The following is a 19,376-nucleotide window of genomic DNA, read 5'->3' as shown; positions in this document are numbered from 1 at the left end:
CAGTGAGGATATAGAGACTTGCATAAGGATCTTAATGCATTTTGGCAAATCCTGCATTAAATATATTTTGTTGTTGTTGTTATACTTGATATATGAGCCAAAGAAAAAGTTTGTAGATATTCATAACAAGATGTGTATATGAAGGTTCTGCTTTAAAAAAAATGGGGACATACACAAGTGGAGGTACAAAGTGCTATTAATTTGGTTGAATTCCAATATGTTGTACCAATAGCAGAAAAACAAGTTGGATTCATTGACTTGAAGCCTTTTTGATGATGCCAAACTCTTTTCTACAGAGTAGCTTAGATTCTTGGGTACCGTGTTACCAAAATGCTAAAAGCATGCAAAATTAGGAGATCTTTCTATATCTAAGGACAGTATGTCTATAAAATCTGGAGGAGAACAGAGTAATTTTTTATATGCCGTGTATTGCTTAGTTTAACATGATCACATACTTGGAGATTAACAATTACAGTTTTGATTGCAAAATTATATTTTTATAGGCATATCATAGGAGCAAAATACCTTTTGGATCACATTCACTAGTTGCAATTGCATAGAAATATTTTTAAATGAAAAATTACTGCAAAGCAAAGATATGTCTAGTTGGAGCTGAGAAGGAGAGGAAGAGTTCATTGTCTTCCCAAGTCCCAGTTGCCAAATGTGAACTTTATAGTGTACAAAGATAGTAAAAAAGCAACCGAGTTTTTCATCTTGGCTTTTCTGTAGGTGAAAAAGCAGAAACATTCAAATTAATTTTGTGAGAGGATCTCGCACACAAACACTGGTCCAAGTTCCTGCAAATGAAAACTGGTTGCCTGGTAATTGGATACAGAATAGTGCTGTATCAAGGTTTAATAATGTATTTAAAATACAAAGTACAGAAATAAAAATTCTTTTCTTTTTTTCTCTTCCAGGTTCTCTGGGAGATGCTAACAAGGGAGGTCCCCTTTAAAGGCTTGGAAGGATTACAAGTAGCTTGGCTTGTAGTGGAAAAAAACGAGGTAAGACTACGTTTCTACATTCAGGTACATAGATCAGAAAACAGTATTGGGGTTTTGCAAAAGACTTTTTCATCTTCTTCAAATTGAAAGTAAGTTCACGCGTATGGAAAGATTAGCAGTAGGAGCTAACACAAAGGGTCAAAGTGATGTTATTCCTCATGAATGGACCCTTTACATCTAATTGTTGCAGCTTCACGTCGTGATGCTGTAGATCAAAAATTGTACAAGTACTGTACTAGTTTCTCAGTCTCAATTGTAAAACCTAGGGGTTTGTTCTTAGTGATGAAAGAAGCCATTGCGTCCAAGGTAGGGGAACAGTTTAACTCCATCTCCTGCGTTTAGGACATCTTTTTACTGGCCGGGAGTTGATATATCTGTAAGAGACCTTCAGCTACTTCAACTTAACTCTCCCAGCAGGAGTCACTATAGTACAAGAAACTGCCGCTTAGATGAAAATTTCAAAAATAAAAGAAGAAAAAATAGTTTTAAAAAAAGAGAGAAATTACAGTTTTGCCACCTACGTTCAACACTACATTGAAGATGAGCTCCTCACTGGTATCGGCAAGGCTGTGGCATAGCTGCAAGCCTCCTCATGCAGAGTCTTTCCATTTCAAAAGCACTTCAGTGGTGTAAACACCGTTTGTACAGTGTCCCCAGCCTCGCTTTTCTTCTTCTCACAAATTGAGGCTTTCAGTTAGTTGGACATGTGAGCGTATATCTGAACACATAGTCCCTTGATATCAAAGACAGTAACTACATTTAAAAAACATTTAAAGTTGTGACTGTACCACACACAGACAAGCATGGAAATCCTCCACAAAGATGAAACCTCCTCTATCTAGACACAGCGGAAGCTTGGGAAACATTACAATGGCGAGGCAGTGGCTGTACAATACAGAATTCTATTCTTCTACATAAACTGTTTCTCAAAATGCTTCAGAGTTAAACAGAGGAGTTAGGTTTCCTCCTCTTAGTTTAATGTTTTTTGTTGGTGTTTTTTTCCCTCTCTCTTTTTTCTTCTTTTTGAGGACTGGATTAATTCCAGTGAGTGACACTGTGATATACCAATTAGTTGGAAATGCTACTATAACAGTGTGAAGATTGTGAATGTGGTCTTCTACTGTATTTATCAGAGCAGGGGGCACAAAGACACTCCTTCTCCTAGTTTAAGAAAAGCCTCATGCATCGTTTTGAAGGAGGAACCATAAAGCTTTCCATCAATAGTATTTGTTTCTTGCGCCTACCATGTGCAGTTTTATGTGAAGGGTACAGAGTGGCACTGGGAATGTTTTAAAGAGATGTAGTGATATGCTAAAAGATGTCAGAGAGTACAACACATTTCTCTACAGTTTTCCAGAGCCAGGGATTGTGTAAAATACAGTATCAGCAAAATGTGGACATGACTATTTTACTCATGGCTGAAGATACCCAAGGGGTGGCATTCTCAGAGCCAGCTCTTTGCCTGTCAGGTACCACTAGCCTGCTGCTACCATTTTCCTTAGAGGGCTGTGAGGGAGCTTAGAGGGCATTGCATAGTTTTTATTTTTTCTGGCCGTGACTTGGGTAACATGTCCAGCATAAGCCTTGTAAAAGTCAGCTTGTGCTACTTTTCTTCTTAGTTTTCTGTGTCCCATAACAAGTGTAAGGGTCAGGTTCTGCTCTCAGTTCAATCTGTTGATATCAGTGGGATTGCATGGTTCCAGTCCACAACAGGACTGAATCACTGTTGACCCAGTCCTCCATGTTTTGGACTGCAAGTCTTTTAAAATCAGTGTGGGATCGAGGCCAAAGCGTAATTGCATGAGGTGAAAAATCCCCTTTGCAAAGCCTGAGGCCTGCAAATGGAGTAGATTCTAATGTTTCTGTATGGATCTCCTTTGACACTCTGCATCATTTCACAGTGTTATTTTTATTATGGTAGAGATTTTTTTTTTAAGCCAGAAAAGCAAAGCATGAGAGTTCAGGTTATGCTAGACATGATCTCATAATAAATTGCCACTGAGAAATATATTCTTTATTATAATATGACATTTGGAACCTGCTACCGCTATATTACATATTATATAGGTGACCTTCTGCACGAGTGAGACAAGTGGTGATTGCAACTGATTCTCCACCTCCTGGAACAGTGAGGGTTACAGCCAGTGTATTTTTAGGCTAATGACTCAATTAGAGATCAAGCACCAGTACAACTTATTTATGCGTTTTACAAATTTCTGTGTATTTCTTCCACAGAAACCCTTGCAAATTAAGTTATGACATTAATAATCAGACTTCTGCAGTGCCCTGCCTCTGTATCTCATGTTTCCAGTTTTTATGGTGTTCAAATGCTTGTGGAACAGAATTGTTACACTCTTACTTTTGGCTGCCGTGTCTTGTAAGGCTTTGCAGGTCATGCTGCAGTAATGTAATGGTACAGAGTGACATAACTTGCTCTGCTTTGCTTCTGAAATGGCAATAGTAGGGCAGTTGAAAGGGTCTTCCTGGCAGGTTAGTCTGAACAGGACTGTAATACCTGTTTCTCACCTCTTAGAGGACAGGAACCCTTTTTCCAGCTTGATCTCTCTCACATTTGGACTCATTTTCACTGAGAAACTGGTTTTTTTATCTAACTTTAACAAATTTATTTATATAATATGAAACATCTGAAGTCAGTTAACTGTGTTAGGGAGAGCAGAGGGATCTCCTTCAGTGTGTAGTGTTGGAAGCATGTGCAGTCAACTGGAGAGGCTTCAGTATCTGTGTATATGAGAAAGGATTTCCTTTAGATTTTCCAGTCTGGAGGCAGGCTGTTAATGTAAAAATCTTCTAAGGCTGGCTGAGTGAATTCTTTCATGGTTTAAAACTCTCAGCAAATGAAACCAAACTAGCTTCAAACTAATTCTTTGTAGTGAGTGGTCCTGGCTATAACCAGAAACTCCTTGTCTTCAGTCATTAGGAAATATTTATGAGTTCACTGTGCTCTGTGAGTGCTTTCTGAGATCTGCATGTCCTCATTAATCCTTCTGACCACAGGCTCCTGAAACATCTCGTTTCATGTAGAGCCTCACTTAACTCTTTTTAACTCACTTAATGTAATCTATATTTCAGCTATTTGTGTGTCAAAAGTGATTATAGTATTGTACAGCTAGATCTTTTACGTGGGAGAAAGGAATTAAGGCAGGCTGTACATTATGCCTATCTGACAAGCATCTTAAAATACTATGCAGTAACCTCCACAAACTACTATGTTATAGTATTAAAAGCTGTTTGTCTTGGTTTTGCTTCTTCTCTTAGCTTTCTTAAGGAACTCCATTTGTGCATTTGATACATTACTTTCTTATAGGGCTATTAAAAATTATTTGTACTTCCTGCTAGTGGTAGTAATTTTGATTTTTCTTTCTCATATGTCTCCACATTTTTTATATTGTGTTTAAAAGAGAAAGTGTGCTTCAATTCTTTGAAGTCTATTGCTCTTATTGGAAATTGTTAAGTAGCAGCCTAAAGGGAAATGCTTCTAGTAACTGGTACATTCTCTTTCCATTAGAGATTAACCATTCCAAGCAGCTGTCCCAGAAGTTTTGCAGAACTGATGCACCAATGTTGGGATGCTGATTCAAAGGTAATTAAATATGTGTTTGATTTCTACACCACCACTCCAGCCTTGCTTTGCAAAATGCATTAGCATTTCTTTGGGGGACAAGTCTGAGCTGACACCATTGACACATTTCTTCACAAAGATACCCAGGACTGTCTTTTTTTTTAAGTGGGTTTATATATTTATACCTAAATGTGTGTCTCTCCCTTCTAGTCAAGAGTTACTGTGCTGCTAACTTTCCTGACTAGTAAAGACAATGACAGGAAATATGGTACGATGGCCAAAATGTAGCCATTTTGGAGCAAGTGGAAAAATTGCAGATTTTGTATTTTCTTTCAAAGGTTAATATTTAATCCCTCCTGGATGTATGTGAGCATCACATTATGAAATACATATTTCAAGGTCCAGTTCTGTGCCCTACTTGTGTTGAAAACACAAGTAAAGAATAAGTGAATCCATAAGACATGGGTAGGAACAGCAGCAACACACTCTAAACTAACATTAAGCCTTTCCTAATCTGTTCCCTTAGGACTTGAATGGTGAGCTTTGTAATGACTTTACTGTAATAATATAATAATAGCAGTACCGTTTAACCATGAAAACAGAATAAAAAGTTAAAAGAGCTGCACCATTGTCCCTATTAATCTGCTGCTACAAAGAAGGGATTAAATAAGTATTTAGAGAGTAAAAGCTTTTGTAGATTATGAGAGTTACCTTCTTTAAATGGACTCTGCGACCATCACGTTGTACATAAAACTGTCTGGAAGGAGCCTGTGGGCATACTAGCTTTAGTACCAAGGATTAACATCCATTTCCTTTGCCTATGAAAATATTTGAGACATTGAAGAATAGTTAAGCAAAGGAAATTGTGCTCTTCTACTCAAGTCAAGGTACCAGGAAGAACTTTGTTTCTTTAAACTCAGGAGAAAGTAGGCTACTACTTCAGAGAGACAAAGATTAATTCCAAGACAAAGTAGAGCATATAGGTGCTCTAAACTAGAATTTATCGCCAGACAGTAGCCATAGAAGAATAACAGGAGAAAGAAAATATCTATTCTTGGTCTCTCTTTTTAAAGCAAGGGGGGTTGCTTTCCTACAGAATGGATCTGGAAGACTGAGATCCATCAACATGTGATTTCCATGTGAACAGACATAAAATTGCCATTCCCTTTAATAGCTCCTTGTATTCTCCCCACAGAAGGGAGGGGAGAAAAATGCTTAGAGTTTTTGAATCTACAAGTAGGCTGCTTAAGTTCTATGTCAGTAAGGACTTTCATAGCCACCTACTTATCTTTACTAACTGTTCCCAAATGTCAGCATCACTACCAAAGGCCTCAGAATAAGAATTATTGGAGCTTCTTTTCTGTAATTGTAGCACATACTAGATCAGCTCACTGCCTTGTTCGAGCCACATCCATAAGTGTCCAAAAGACTGTTGCTGTTTTTCAAGGAGAGGGGGGGATTTGCATGTTGTCAAAGAATGATGCTTAACCATCCAGCTGAGCAGAGTAATTTATCTGGGTGTGGGCTGGTTCCTGGAGACCTTGTTCCCAGAGGTGTCTCTGATGCATGCAAAGTGTGAATCTCATGTGAGATGGGGTTTTTCTGACAGTCTGCTCTTCACTAGTTTTTTTTCATGCAGCTCTTCCTCTGTTAGGCAATTACAGCTTTGTTCACATGACTGAAATGGAGTTATTTGTGGTCACAATTTGGGCATGTGACTGACCTATTCAGTCACGTGTTGGGAAAGCATCACTACTTACAGTTCTCAAAATGCTTTGATAAAGGGCTGTGTGGCCTGCATGAGCCAAAAGATGGAGCACGCTCCTCTGAAATACTGCTCTGTGTAACGTTCCCTTTTTGCCAGGATTAGCTTTAGAAAATCAGATCGTTGATGCATGAACAAGTTACTGAAGGTCAAGCAGGGGTGAGCTTGAGTATGTCAGCTGCTCAAAAGCAGTTGCTAAGGTGCATACTTTTAGCCCACAGAAAGCATGAGGTAACTTTTGGTGGCTTATCCCTGAGAAATGAGGGATATGCATTTATGGCGGAGCTAAGGAACACACTTGGAGAGCTGCTGCAGAGCAGCTGGAGTGTCAGACACTGCTCACACCATAATTTCTTCATGGGAGCAGACAGAGTTATTAATGCTGCTTTAAATTCTTAAGAATTTCTTCACACATGGAGAAAAATACTTGTAGTGCATTGCTCCACAAGATACTTGGGATGGTAGTCTTTATGCAGTTTAAACTGCTAGTTGAAACAAATAGTTCACACCTTAAAATTTCTACCAAACAAGTTGCTTTTGCTTGGGTATTAGGTAATTGTAGAAACAAGGTTGCTCATGACTGATGTCTTTGTTTACTGGGGTTACTTGCTTTCGAGACATGGGTGAACAATTCTTTCTCATTTCATCTGTTCCTTCAGTTTCTCCCCACATCAAAGATGTTTATAAATTATGGAGTATTTTAATAGAAATCAGAAATCTGGGAACAGAGAAGGAGCAAAAAATGAAAGCCATATGGATTAAATATCCTGGTTTTATGCAGACCTATTCAGTAAGAAATACTGAGTGGAAGGAAACAATGAAAATATTAGCCAGAATTATTTCTAGAGGGGCATATATTTTAAAGATTTCAGTATGAGACATCACAGATATAAAGGGAAACAGTTTTCAAAGGCGACTCATGCCTTGATATTTTAAGAATCCCTTATAATGGCTTTCTAGAAAGTGCTAAGCAGTTATCCACTGAAAAGAAGACTTTTTTTTTTTTTTTAAGTTTCTCAGCTCAGGCTCCCAGTTTCACAAATCACTTCTTGCCAGTTTTAACCAAGGTACAATTCTGCACTTAGAGTGCATTTGTTAAATCTCAAATTATCCTTTCCTAGGGGCAAAAGACCAACAAAACCCACATGACAGTGTAGGCTTGTGCCTTCCTGTCAGGTTTTTCTCCATGCAAAGCTGTTACCTGTAAATCCGGCAGTTGCAAAGCTGGCAGGGTTGCTGCTGGCTGTTCACAGAATTTGCACAGCCAGAGATGTACAGTACTCTGACAGTACTGTGTGACTCTGCATTTATTCCAGCTCCAGTTGCACAACTCAGCACCTCCTTTGCCTGTACCGTAGGACCCACCAAGTGAGTGTTGCTGCTTCTCCCAAATCAGTTGGTTGATCCTTTTGCCCACCCTTAGTAAAAGCCCTATTCTCTGTCATTGTCTCCACTCTGGTTACTCCAGACAAGCCTGACAGTAGAGCTGACTGTGCTCACTTAGTGTCAGCCCTGCCCTGTACTTCCCAGTATACACCTGAGAAAAAAGGAGCAAGCAAAACTCATAGAAGTGTTTTGTAAATTATCCTGAATAATCCATAAAATATTGTAGATAATGCAGCATGGGAATGTTTGCCCTTGGTGTCTTCCTGAAAATAGAATTTGTTTAGTACAGGCACATTATGTACATGCCAGTCTGTTGGACAGTGTGTAAGTTCCAGTACCCTGGTAAATTGAAGGGAGCCACTGTCTCCTGTCTGGCAGCTTCCTCACTATTTGGGAAGCCCTTGAATCTCTTCAACAGTTCACATCTGCTGCTGTGGTTACAAGAGATCCAGTATTAGCAACAAAAAGGGTGTGAAGGCCATTGAAAGGTTCTTCTGCCCCAAAACTGCACTGGAGTTGGTGGTGGTGTCACGGATGGATTTTGTGCTCTGAGCCCCCAGCGCAGCCAACTCCTGACCAGGGAGGTTTGGGCTCTTCCAGAGTGTGTTCAGAGGATCTGCTCAGCTGTCGCAGGTCCAGCAGCATCATGCACGTGGAGGGGAGGATGGCTGCCTCCCCAGCCCCCTGTAAAGGCAGGGTGACCCTGCTGGGTTTCCATCCAAGGGGCTGTGTCACCAATGCGAGCAATGTGCTGCTGAACAGGTACCTGTTGCTGTGAAGCTCAGCATGCCCAGTTCGCTGCTCCCTGCGTGCTGGGCTGGGGACCAAATTGCGTAAGCGCATGGGTGGCTGGGGCAAGCATGTCTGTTGTAAAGAAAATCTGTGTAGCTCACTGAACTGCCCGTTGCCCAAAATCATGGAGATGGACCAAAAAATGACAGACAAAACCTCCAGTTACAGCCGAATAGTGCAGCATTACAGTATAAGAGAGCTTGTCTCTTTTTTTGTTATGCATTTGACACTTTTTCATGCTGTTTGACATTTAAAATAAAGAAATTGTCTTTCTTTTATAATGTGGAAATCACTTGGATCTTCCTGAGAGAGACACCTCAGCATTGTTCCTAATTGTTTTTGTGCTCCCAAATTAAAATGCACGTTTTAATTGCGGCATCTGTAATTTTAGCAGAAATGGTATAATTAAAGGCACGATAGAGAGAGAATGTGCATCATCCCCTTATTATGTATCTACATTTTGTTTCAACCTTTTGTCTCAACCTTGTCTGGGGTCTGTCAAACAGACTAACAGAGTCAGCACTCTTTCAAGAAACACATCTAACTGTGGCTTTTTCAGTTTTCAGTTATTATCCTATTTCATAGCTTCCCCTTGGGACTAAGGGAAAAGTAAAAAAAACAGGGAAGTTTTAACTGTTCTTTCTGACTTGTGAGCACAGTGGGTGCTGGATGGAGAGCCCTGGAACAGAAAGTTCAGTAAATGAGCCCAGGACAGAAGAGCACAGGATCCACTAACGTGAGCTTAGCTGCCAGATGAGACATCCTTCGCTAGCCTCAATCTTCACTTCTTCCCTGGCTGCTCCTGAGGTAGCTAAATGAGAGTTTTTCTGAAAAGTATTTCCTCTGCAAGAGGGGAACTGCAGCCAGAAACCTGTTTTTGATGGGCAGCTAAATGGCTTGTTCACACACCAAAGAGTTTATGTTAATACCTGTAAAAGGCCATCTGTATAATTACCAGTTGCTAGTGGGCCAGCCTTCTCCATTTGGAAGCATTTTCCTTCTTAGCTTGAGAAAAGTTATTCTTTCAAATTAAGAATCTAGATGATTATTGATGCTTCTAATGTTTAATGCTGTTAAGACCTGGGAGACTAAGCTAAGGCTTGAGTCCTACTAGCCTGTGTGACTCTTCCCAAACTTTTCTGTAATGGAAGAACAAAAAGAAACCATTTACAGACTTACAATCCTCTTGTAGGATGCTGTGGTCAGAAAGAAGTGTGGCAATTTCTGTTAATTGTGAGGTTTCAGGTGAAAAATTCCTGCAGATAGTTTTAGTAGTTTTATATGAATGCAAATGCTCTGTTTTGGTTTTCTTTTTTCTTCAGAAAAGACCGTCTTTCAAGCAGATTATTTCAATCCTGGAATCTATGTCAAATGACAGCAACCTTCCAGACCAGTGTAACTCATTCCTGCATAACAAGGCAGAGTGGAGGTAAGTTTTCTTCCTCCCAAGATGAAATGATGTGGTTTTACATTGAAATGGTGTGAGTGGTTTTTTTCAGAAAGACATCAGACTCCGATGATGTACTGGTAGAAAATATGTGTGCTTGAAGTATTTTTAGAACGTAACTTACCTTGCTGTTTTTCAGGAATGCCCAGAATGTTGCCAAACTTGTAGTAGGAGCCAATGCACTTAGCTGTACCCTGTATTTATTATTACACTGGTTTAGGCATCATGATATTTCTGGTTTTGTGAATCATGTCTTAAAACCAATTACAAGTTTTCAGTCAATAGTGTGGGGACAAAAGAGCTCGGATAATATATAATATGTAGGTTTGATGCAATTTTCATTGAAAGTGTATTGGTGATGTTAATATTCAAACCAAAAAAAGATAAGGGGCATAACCCCCCCCACCTTCCAAGTCAAGCCTCTATTTCTCTTCAGTTGTATGCATTCTACCATTTTTTATACATTCTCTCCTTTCTACTAACTGTGTGTCTACACATCCAGCATATGCCCAGGCCAGTCCTGTTTTTGCATAGTGTCCCAGCACCGCTTGATCATATGATTTAGCTATTGCTGATTGTGATTGTTATTCATAAGTGATTATAAATGGAGATGAGATTTGAGAAAATTTTATTACATTACAGTTTTGAAGTAAAACTTCCAGCTTCCTGTTTGGAATGTGCCAAAACTTCAAAAACCTGTCCCTGAAGCTTATTTGTGGGTTAGAAAACTTGCTGCTTCCCAGTAGAGACTTCTGTTTGAGAAGAAAAATTGAAAGCAGATCTGCACAGGGAGATGATTTTTGCAGACGATCATGCCTCAGTCTATATTAAGAAGCGTTGGCCCTACGCCAAACAAGCAGGGAGCAGAAATACTGAAAGATTCGTGCATCGAAGAAACCGGGACGGGGTGGAGGATGGGGACGAGCACATGGAAATGGGGCTTGTGTCAAGCCCGGCAATCCCGCGTTTCTTCCGCTGCCTTCCAAGGAAAGGCAAGACGTAGAGTTTTACGGGGGCGAGTGGAAAAACTGAGCTGTGGCTGGGACGCCCCCGGTCACACGGCGGGGTATAAATAGCCCGGCCCGGGCCCGCCCTGGCTCGGCCGCGCCGACGGCGGCCCCGGGCCCGGGCCGGCGGCGGGGCCTGCGCGCCATCTGCTGGCGGCAGCGCCGCACTGCGCCTCCCGCGGGGCCGCCCCGCAGCGCAGCGCGCCCGGCCCGGGCCTGCCGGGGCGGAGTCCGGGCGCTGCTCTTCCCCCAGACTGGTGTTCCAGGGCGTGGGGCGAGTGTAAAGTACCCGCGCTGACTTCGTGGCCGCCGTTGTTTATGCGGACTCTGAGCATCATATTGTGGTTTTGATGGCAGACAGAAGAAGGAGAGTTGGAGAAAAATACACCCTAGTGAGGGGTTTCTTATACACCCTATATAATAAAAATATTTATTTAAAAGATGAGCAAGTACTCGTGTCTTTAGGAAAAGCAAGTAACTGCTTGAATCTTGCCGATATAGCAGAATAAAAGCTGTGCTAGCTGACATTTGGTAACAAACATTGTTTTACTTAATCAGTTTATTTCTTGAAGTGTGATTCAGGTGGCCCAAGTATTTCTTGCAAATTTTGTTTTGATGCACCTAAATTTCTCAGATGAGGAATGTCTGAAACGGTGTTAATGAAAAGCCATGTAGCAACAAAAAGCTCTTTAGTACTATCAAGTAAGGGGAAAACTTCTTACCATGGAGACTTGTGTTAAAGATAAATATGGCATTTTTTCTGGAATAATAAATGACTTGGCGACAAGGAAGTAGGAGAGAGAAAATACAAATTCATGATGGGACATGATTTGCCTGAAAGCAAAGATGATTTCTGAATCAAGCCGAAATGAAAGCACAAAGTTCAGAAAGAGCCCAAGTCATGTGGATGCTTGTTTGGAAGCTGGAGGGGTGCTCTCCTACCCAAATTCTGGTAACAGCTGCAACCTGCCCTGATGCAAAAGCCATGTCTGTATGGAGGCATTCATGAATGTTGAACCAAATTAACAGAAAGGATGCAAAAAATATGCCACCTGAGGTAGATGAAAGATGCATAAAGTGATCCCAAAGGATAAACTAAAAGAGATTAAGTTTGTTACTGAAAACAATTGCACAGAAGTTTAATATGTTTTAACTTCTGCAGTGAAAAATCTTTGCTTTTACTGCTTGCTTTTTTTTTCCCCCCATGGTTTTTTATCCCACAGTGTTTTGCAAAGAGATAGCTGAACCAGCAGTAGGGAAAGAATGAGATGCATTACCACAAAATAGGGAATTTTAATGAGGCCTGGATATCAGAGCCCTGGAGAAGGGTGAGCTTGGGAAAAGCAAAAGTTATGCTTCTTCCTTTGAGGGACCTCTGAATTAATGATCCAGATACTGCACTTTCATAAGGATACTGCACTTACCAAAGCAAATCAAAGCTCAGACAAGCTGGATTGTGTTTTTCCCCCCTCTTAAAAAAAGGCAAGCTGAGGTTCTTTTTGTATAGACATGCCAAAACTGTAGCTATAACAGCAAGCAACTGGAGTCTTCAGTATCACTGCCTGGCTGGCATGAAAACTGAGAGTGGGCTGAATCTGTACATGACTGGTGGAGTTGATCACACAAATGATGCTTTGACTTATCTATATAATGTGGTCTTACTTGCAACATTTTCTGGTCTTAATTTTTATATTAATAACACATTTTGATTTGCTCGTTCTGTATTTCTTTTGAATAGTTCAGTGTCTTCTTTCCTAACTGTTCTACACATGTTTGGCACATTTTTATTATTTAATAAAATAGGGGCACTGTCTTATGCCCAAGTTGCGTAGGTCTGCCCTATGTTTAAGTTCATATTCTGTGATCTTTTTGGAGCCCTTTCTCAAGTCACTTGTATTACAGTAGGAAAAAATTACTGTAGAAGTAATGATGTTCCAATTCAGTGAGAGATCACATTTGTCTGCATTTAGTCATGTAGACTAACTGCATCTCTCCTTCCATTCTCTCCCTTTGAGTGGCTGCTCCAATGATTTAAAAAGTTTATTATTGATACTTATATTAGTGTAGTAATTCAAGACACATAAACAAATGCCAGTCATTGTTTTTAATCTGGGAATGTTTATCATTATAGTTTCTCATAATGCAGTGTTTGTTCTTCAGTGTTACAGAATGAAATTATTCTAGAAAAACCAGTAAACTCAGACTGCAGAACTACAGAAGCAAACAAATCCACATGTCCTACCATGTATAATATTTCAAGCTGCTTCATTTATGGAGTAGGACTCATTAACTGGGCAATGTACAGTAACTTTCTCTTTAATTACACAGTTTCATTATGGAGTGGAATTATTTTTCAGAATGCAACTGTTTTTGCAGACTGACCTTGTATTATAAGAGAAGTTTCTGTGTAATGAAGAGAGGTAATTACAGTACAAAATAGACTTTTGACATAGAGAAAACTATTGTTACCAGGGCTCCCCTAGTGCATAATATTATTTTAAAAGAGAATGTAATTTACATATGTAAAAAATAATAGTTGTGTGTAAGTAGCAGCGATGATGAGAGACAAACTAAGAAAAGCAGTGCTTGCAACTGCTCTCAAATTGCTCTGTAGTTCCCACAGTAGATAGCATAGTATGTGTTGCACCTGCCAGAAAGGGTTTATGAGGGATATGGGTGTCTGGGGAGGAGTCACTTTCTGACCCCCGGTCCAGTGCCTTTTAGTTTGTTCCCTCATTGTCTCTTTATTACGATGTGTGACCACTTCCTACCCAGCACAGAGATCTTGATCTATGCATGCCTAAATATGACAGAGAATTTTTCTTGAAATCTGAAGGATGATAATTATGAGGGGCATTTGTTCTGACCACCACATAGAACAGCTCACTCAGCAGGACTCAAGTGTGATAAATGCCTATGTCCCCAGGTGGCTGATTTCTGCAGTGGAATTAAACATGATGGTAAAGTTTGCAATCGGATTTGCTGGTTATTCTAGCTCTGAATCCTTTCACTGTACTTTGTAAGCATTACTCTCTGACAGAGGTATCTTATCAAAATGAGAAATCCATAAAATTTGGAATGTTTATATTATTTGATTTGCTTAAATAGACTCTTTGGGTATGCTATTTTCCCACATTGAGAGGCTGAACTCTTTTAGGTTGATAGTGAAGAAGAGTGTAATCATTCCATGCCAGGACAGGAGTCGTGGAAGGAAGAAGTAATTCTCTTTCTCCACCCAAATACAAATGACAGCTAACTCTGTTAGTCCTTCTACTTTCTTTATGAAAGCATTAGAAGGAGCATATTGTGCCGGTTTGGCCAAATTTAGAAATATATCCTCTGAGAGAAGGCAGATCACCACCCCTCCCCCACCAGGTTCGGGAAAAAATAAATTTTCCTCAAAGGAAAGTGATAGAGATGAAAACTATTTATTTACCAAACACACGGGAAAAGGAAAATAATGCTAAATAATAAAATCTTCTGCTGGGAAACCTGGGAAAGTGTCAGAGTCCTCCCTTTGGCCCTCAGAGCTGGGGCTTGGCCCAGGGCCAGGCCCTCTGCGCTCGGTGGAAAGTCCTCCTGATGTGCTCTGATATTGAAGCAGTCCAACAGAAAAGGGAGAAAATCCGAAATTCCAGGAAAGGAAAAAAGTTCAACTTTCAGTCTCTCTCCAGAGAAAAAGGAACTGAACAACTGACCAAAAACTGACCCAGGAGCAGCCAGCCGGGTGCTTCCTCGCTCCCCTGCCGCAGCTGGGGAAAAAAAAAGAGTCACTATATCCATGTGACCTTGAACAAGCTGCAAACTGCTTTGAGAAAGCTTTGATCAGTTTTTCCTTCCCCCTCTCAGGCTCAGTTTAGAGGCATAGAAAGGCACAAGAATTAATTTCTGGGCATAGGGCAGCGATATGGGATACACATCATAAGGTCACCCCAAGAGACATATTTTGTTCACAGTGTGTTAACATAAGAAAAATAACATGGAAGTTATGAGCAGAATATTTGGCCTTGCAGAATCCAAATAACTGTCTTTGGAGCTCTCTCTAGGATCTCTTGTCTCCTTAGGAGCTCACTTTTTCAAGGAGAAAAATAAAACACTGTGATTGACTCTTCCTACAACTGTCAGGATACAGGTGGCAGGCAGTGCACAATCTCCCAAACAGGCACAGAAATGGTTTGCTAAATGCAAGTTCAACCTCTGATAGAAATTGGTGATTTCTCTTTGGTTACCCCACAAGCAAAAAATATGTCTGAATCTGGTGACATAGTTGTTGTTCACCTTCTGTGTATTTGTGTAGTGCAAAACAAGAGCAGTCCAGTTCCAGTGTTTAAAATGTCCCTCAGAAAACATGTCAAAGGAAACTACTTTCTTAAGGGAGGTACATGTAGTGAAACCAAATAAAGATGGTATCTACAGCTTCTTAGAGTATTGCCTTCATTTCCTGCCTTTCCTACTTTTCATAGTACTTTTTTGCATGTATGGTGAGAAGGGGGGGAGAAATAAACCAAATCCTTTTCACAACTGTTCCAAACTTGAGAAGCTTGTATTTGTAACCATTTGCAGGACTGGGTCATATCATGGTTTGTATTTTTGCTCTTATATCTTCACCTAAAGAAACAGGAAGGTAAGTGGGGAAAACATTCCTCCACAAAATGCTTCTGTGCATTCTGAGTGTAAGTCCAAATAGTATTTATAGTCAAGTTATAAACCCAGACAAATGAGCTTCTTGGACTGCCTGTATTGTGTTGCTAATGCTTGTCCCATTGCCAGTTCTTAATGCAGTTTCTTTATGGATCAGATCATGTTTCATGATGCTGGGGGGAAAGAAGGCATTTTCGTTTTTAAAATGTTTTTGTTATATGGTGTTTTACTCTTTTAAATGTTATTTTTCTTCAACTGAAGGTATTATGGTTGTTCTTAAGTATAAACATTGCCATTTGTTTCTAAAGCTGTGAAAGACTTTGCATTTGGTAATTAAATGAACTGCTTGAGTTAGTATTGTACTTTTCAGCCTTTCACATTTAATTAACATTCAAGTGGGAATTATGAACAATTTATATCTGTCAGGAAAAGACAAGATGTAACAAATTGTCTCCGTGCAGATGTGAAATTGAGGCAACCTTAGAGAGACTAAAGAAACTGGAGCGTGATCTGAGCTTTAAAGAGCAGGAACTAAAGGAACGGGAGAGACGTTTGAAGATGTGGGAGCAGAAGTTAACTGAACAATCAAATACTCCTGTAAGTAGACAATAATTCAGTCTTTCATCTTGTGTCAGAAGTATTTGGAGCTTTGTCTGTGTAAATCTCTAAGACACACCAAGGAAGTAGTGGTCCTGTTTTTAGCTGTTCCTTTGGGCCAATTTTATTGCATCACTCCAGATAACAATATTTTTTTAAAATTTCATCTAATACATTAGATACCATGTATTACTGATAGTTCAGATTGTGACATGGGAATTTTAAGTAGTGTCCCATTGATTTATTTAGAGTTCTCAGCTTAAAAAGTTGTTTACATTCAATAAATTCTTTTTTCAACTAGAAAGTTTTTGACTTTATAGGATGGAGGATTTGGTCTTAAATGTAAGAATCATTTGTATCTTCTAGAAGGCATGTCAGGAAACTTATGCAGATTTTTTTGATTCTGTTCTTTTTCTTTGAGAAGAAGTAAATTCACATTCTGTGAAAAGGGGGTCAAAATTTGAAGTGTTGATTTAAGGTTTTGTTCATAATTATAGTTAACATAACTTTGACTGGCCAGTTACCAGTTGGTAGAACTGCCACATTTCTATTGCTAAATTGAACAAAAAACCTTCCTTGCATTATCTTGAATTTCTTAATGAAATACTATGCTCTTCAACCACTGATTGGCAGGGGGAGGACCACAGGGTTAGTGCATGGCGAGACATATTACAACAGAGTTGTTAAAAAAAATACTGTGATACCTACTTGTTTTTAAAGCACTAGCTAAAACAAATACCAAATTGAGATTGCAGTAGCATATGATTTTTCTTATTTTCATGATTTTATCCTATTTAAAACCTTGATTCCAGCCAGACCCCTTTTACATATGACTTGTTTTTAAGGCATAGCTTATTGCTGTTGTTTGAATGAAGTTGCATTTATGTTCCAGCTGCGAACATGCAGTAATGAAATCATGGAGGATAAATGTTTTCCTATGTGCAGATTCTGTATGTTTTCGGTAGATATCTCTGTGCCTGCTTTAACACTTGCAAGATTCCAGTAACTGAGCTGTGGGCCATCCTCTATCCTGAGCACAGCATGAGACACAGCCTTAACGAGCAAACCTTTTCACCAGCAAGGCCCTTGGGTTTTTTTATGCTGTACTTGCTTATGACTTGTACTTTTCACTTAGAGCTGGCATTGCTGCAAGAATAAAGCATTGTGCTAAGGCCTATTGTGCTAAGCATGAACTGTCTTTCTGCATAGCATTAACCCAACTCTCCTATTGCATTTAAATGCAATTTCTTCTAATAGAGAAATATAGGTTTGTTTTTTCCATACATTTTAAGTGAACTGTTACACAAAACATATTTTTTTAAAAGCCCTTTTATTGGAAAAAATTTGACATACTGGCAAAAAAAGGGCTTGTTCAAGCAGGATTGGATTTTCTGTAGCACTGGTTACACATACAACTATATTGTAAATTCATAGCTGTAAATCATTTACAAAATACTGTTGTGCATTCTGTTTGCAAGCTGTAATCCTTGGGAGTCAAGCATTTGTCTCCCTTCATTAGTTCAGGCAGTGTCTGCAGCAGCACCAAACTGGAGGGCTAAAACAGGGAGCTGCAGTGCTCAACTTTAAACTACCTTGATTGTAAAAACAGGAGTAAAGATATGGCAGCCAGAGGTGTGACACATCTTAGAGTTCCCATGAGGCATAAACCTGGTTCTTAGCCAGTGCTAGGCCTCGTTGTGTCTTAGCTGGTACTCTTGTCCCTGCTCTGTCTTCTGCAGTCACCTCTTCATTTTGCTCTGCAGCAAAGACCAGAGGCCAGCAGTGGTGTGCAGGAGGAGAACCTTAAACCAAGTGAAAGGAGAACAGCGAAGCTGTCTCTGCCACTTGATTTCCCAATGTTGTAGGGTTGGTAGAAGCTTCATCCTGCATGGTAGGTAACTATGAGTGGCAGGCTGCTCCAGCTCCAAAGAGTAAAGTATAGCTTCACACACTTCAGCATGAGGGAAGGATGAGTCCAGTCTTTAGAAATGCTTCTGTGCATTTCTCTCTGCTCTTGTTTTGACCCTATTTCTGCTGCATCTTATACAACAGACACCTTTGAGTCTGATCTCTGAAAATTCTTTTGTGTGGATCTCCAAGAGCCTCTAGCACAAGGGAATCTGGAGTATTTTGGTGGAATAAAATATATCCATAGTTGCAGTGAAATGGGAGACTTCTCTTGAAAGAAGATCTGACTTTAAGAAGTTAGTGTATGTAGCTAAGATGAACCTCTTATTTAGAGGAAGACAGTGAGCAAGGCATGAAATCCATATACTCACCTGTGATGCCCTGTACCTGCAGGTGGTCATTTAAGAACCGTGGAATTTAGAGAGATTGGTGGATCCCAGCCATTTCTAAATGTCTCTTCTGATAGTCATCATATGCAATGTGTCACTAAAGGCATGTCCTGTCCCAACAAACTCTTTAAATTCTCCAGATAACAAGATGGCAAAACATGGAGGAAGTAAAGTGATTATAACTTGCAAAATGAACCATTCACAGCTTACCCACTCTCAGGCATTGAGCAGTCAGTGACACAGAAACGTATTTTAGTGGAAAGCTGATGTGCAGCTTTGTTGATTTTTGTAGGGAATTCTTCCCATATGTCAGGGGATGGTCTTCTGTGGAGCTCAACTGACTATAGCTACCTGGCAATGCAGTGTGTGTGCTGTGTACTAGGTGTTTTTTTTTTTTTTAAGATTCCTTCTTTTTATCAGGAAGAGCTTTTGGTGATCCTTGATCCAACTAGCCCTCTGTTGATGTTGTAACTGAGTTTTTTTGTACAGCCAGGCGTACAGAAGCTTAGCTGCAGGTTCTTTCATTGCTTAGCCATAGGATGCGTGAAGAGTATTTAGGGCACCCCATCATCCCAATCTCTTAGTTTTATTTTTGTTTCTTAAACCCTGATCACTAACTTTGCTTAACTACAAGGCAAATAGTAAGTCTATGTAAGTAGGGAAAGCTCAAGGGGAACAGAAGACAAATACTGTCTTTTTTAATGATAGAAAATCAGTCAATGTAAGTGGTTTTACCAAGAAATGGGCACTCTTTGAGCAACCTGGCTGTGAAGCTTCCTGTATTACATACCAGGGCATCACTATAGTAACCCCTGTAACCTGTTGTGACCATCTGCCTTTGACTCTTCAGTCAGTTTTCT

At 39.8% G+C, this 19,376-nt stretch overlaps 1 protein-coding gene across 6 annotated transcripts in view; it reads left to right on the top strand.

The window, feature by feature from the left end:
* MAP3K20 (mitogen-activated protein kinase kinase kinase 20) overlaps positions 1-19,376 on the top strand; it is a 90,811-nt gene that overhangs the window by 41,202 nt on the left and 30,233 nt on the right. For all 6 annotated transcript variants that reach the window (XM_069020642.1, XM_069020645.1, XM_069020643.1 and 3 more), the window contains 4 exons: positions 918-1,004; positions 4,531-4,605; positions 9,850-9,956; positions 16,084-16,219. In XM_069020642.1, coding sequence (XP_068876743.1) covers positions 918-1,004; positions 4,531-4,605; positions 9,850-9,956; positions 16,084-16,219 — 405 coding nt within the window. The remainder of the gene's footprint in view (positions 1-917; positions 1,005-4,530; positions 4,606-9,849; positions 9,957-16,083; positions 16,220-19,376) is intronic.

The sequence above is a fragment of the Aphelocoma coerulescens genome, chromosome 7 (genome assembly GCF_041296385.1).
Source record: "Aphelocoma coerulescens isolate FSJ_1873_10779 chromosome 7, UR_Acoe_1.0, whole genome shotgun sequence".
NCBI lineage: Eukaryota > Metazoa > Chordata > Aves > Passeriformes > Corvidae > Aphelocoma > Aphelocoma coerulescens.
The sequence above is the reverse complement of the archived record's forward strand: the minus strand, read 5'-3'. Positions and strand labels throughout refer to the sequence as shown.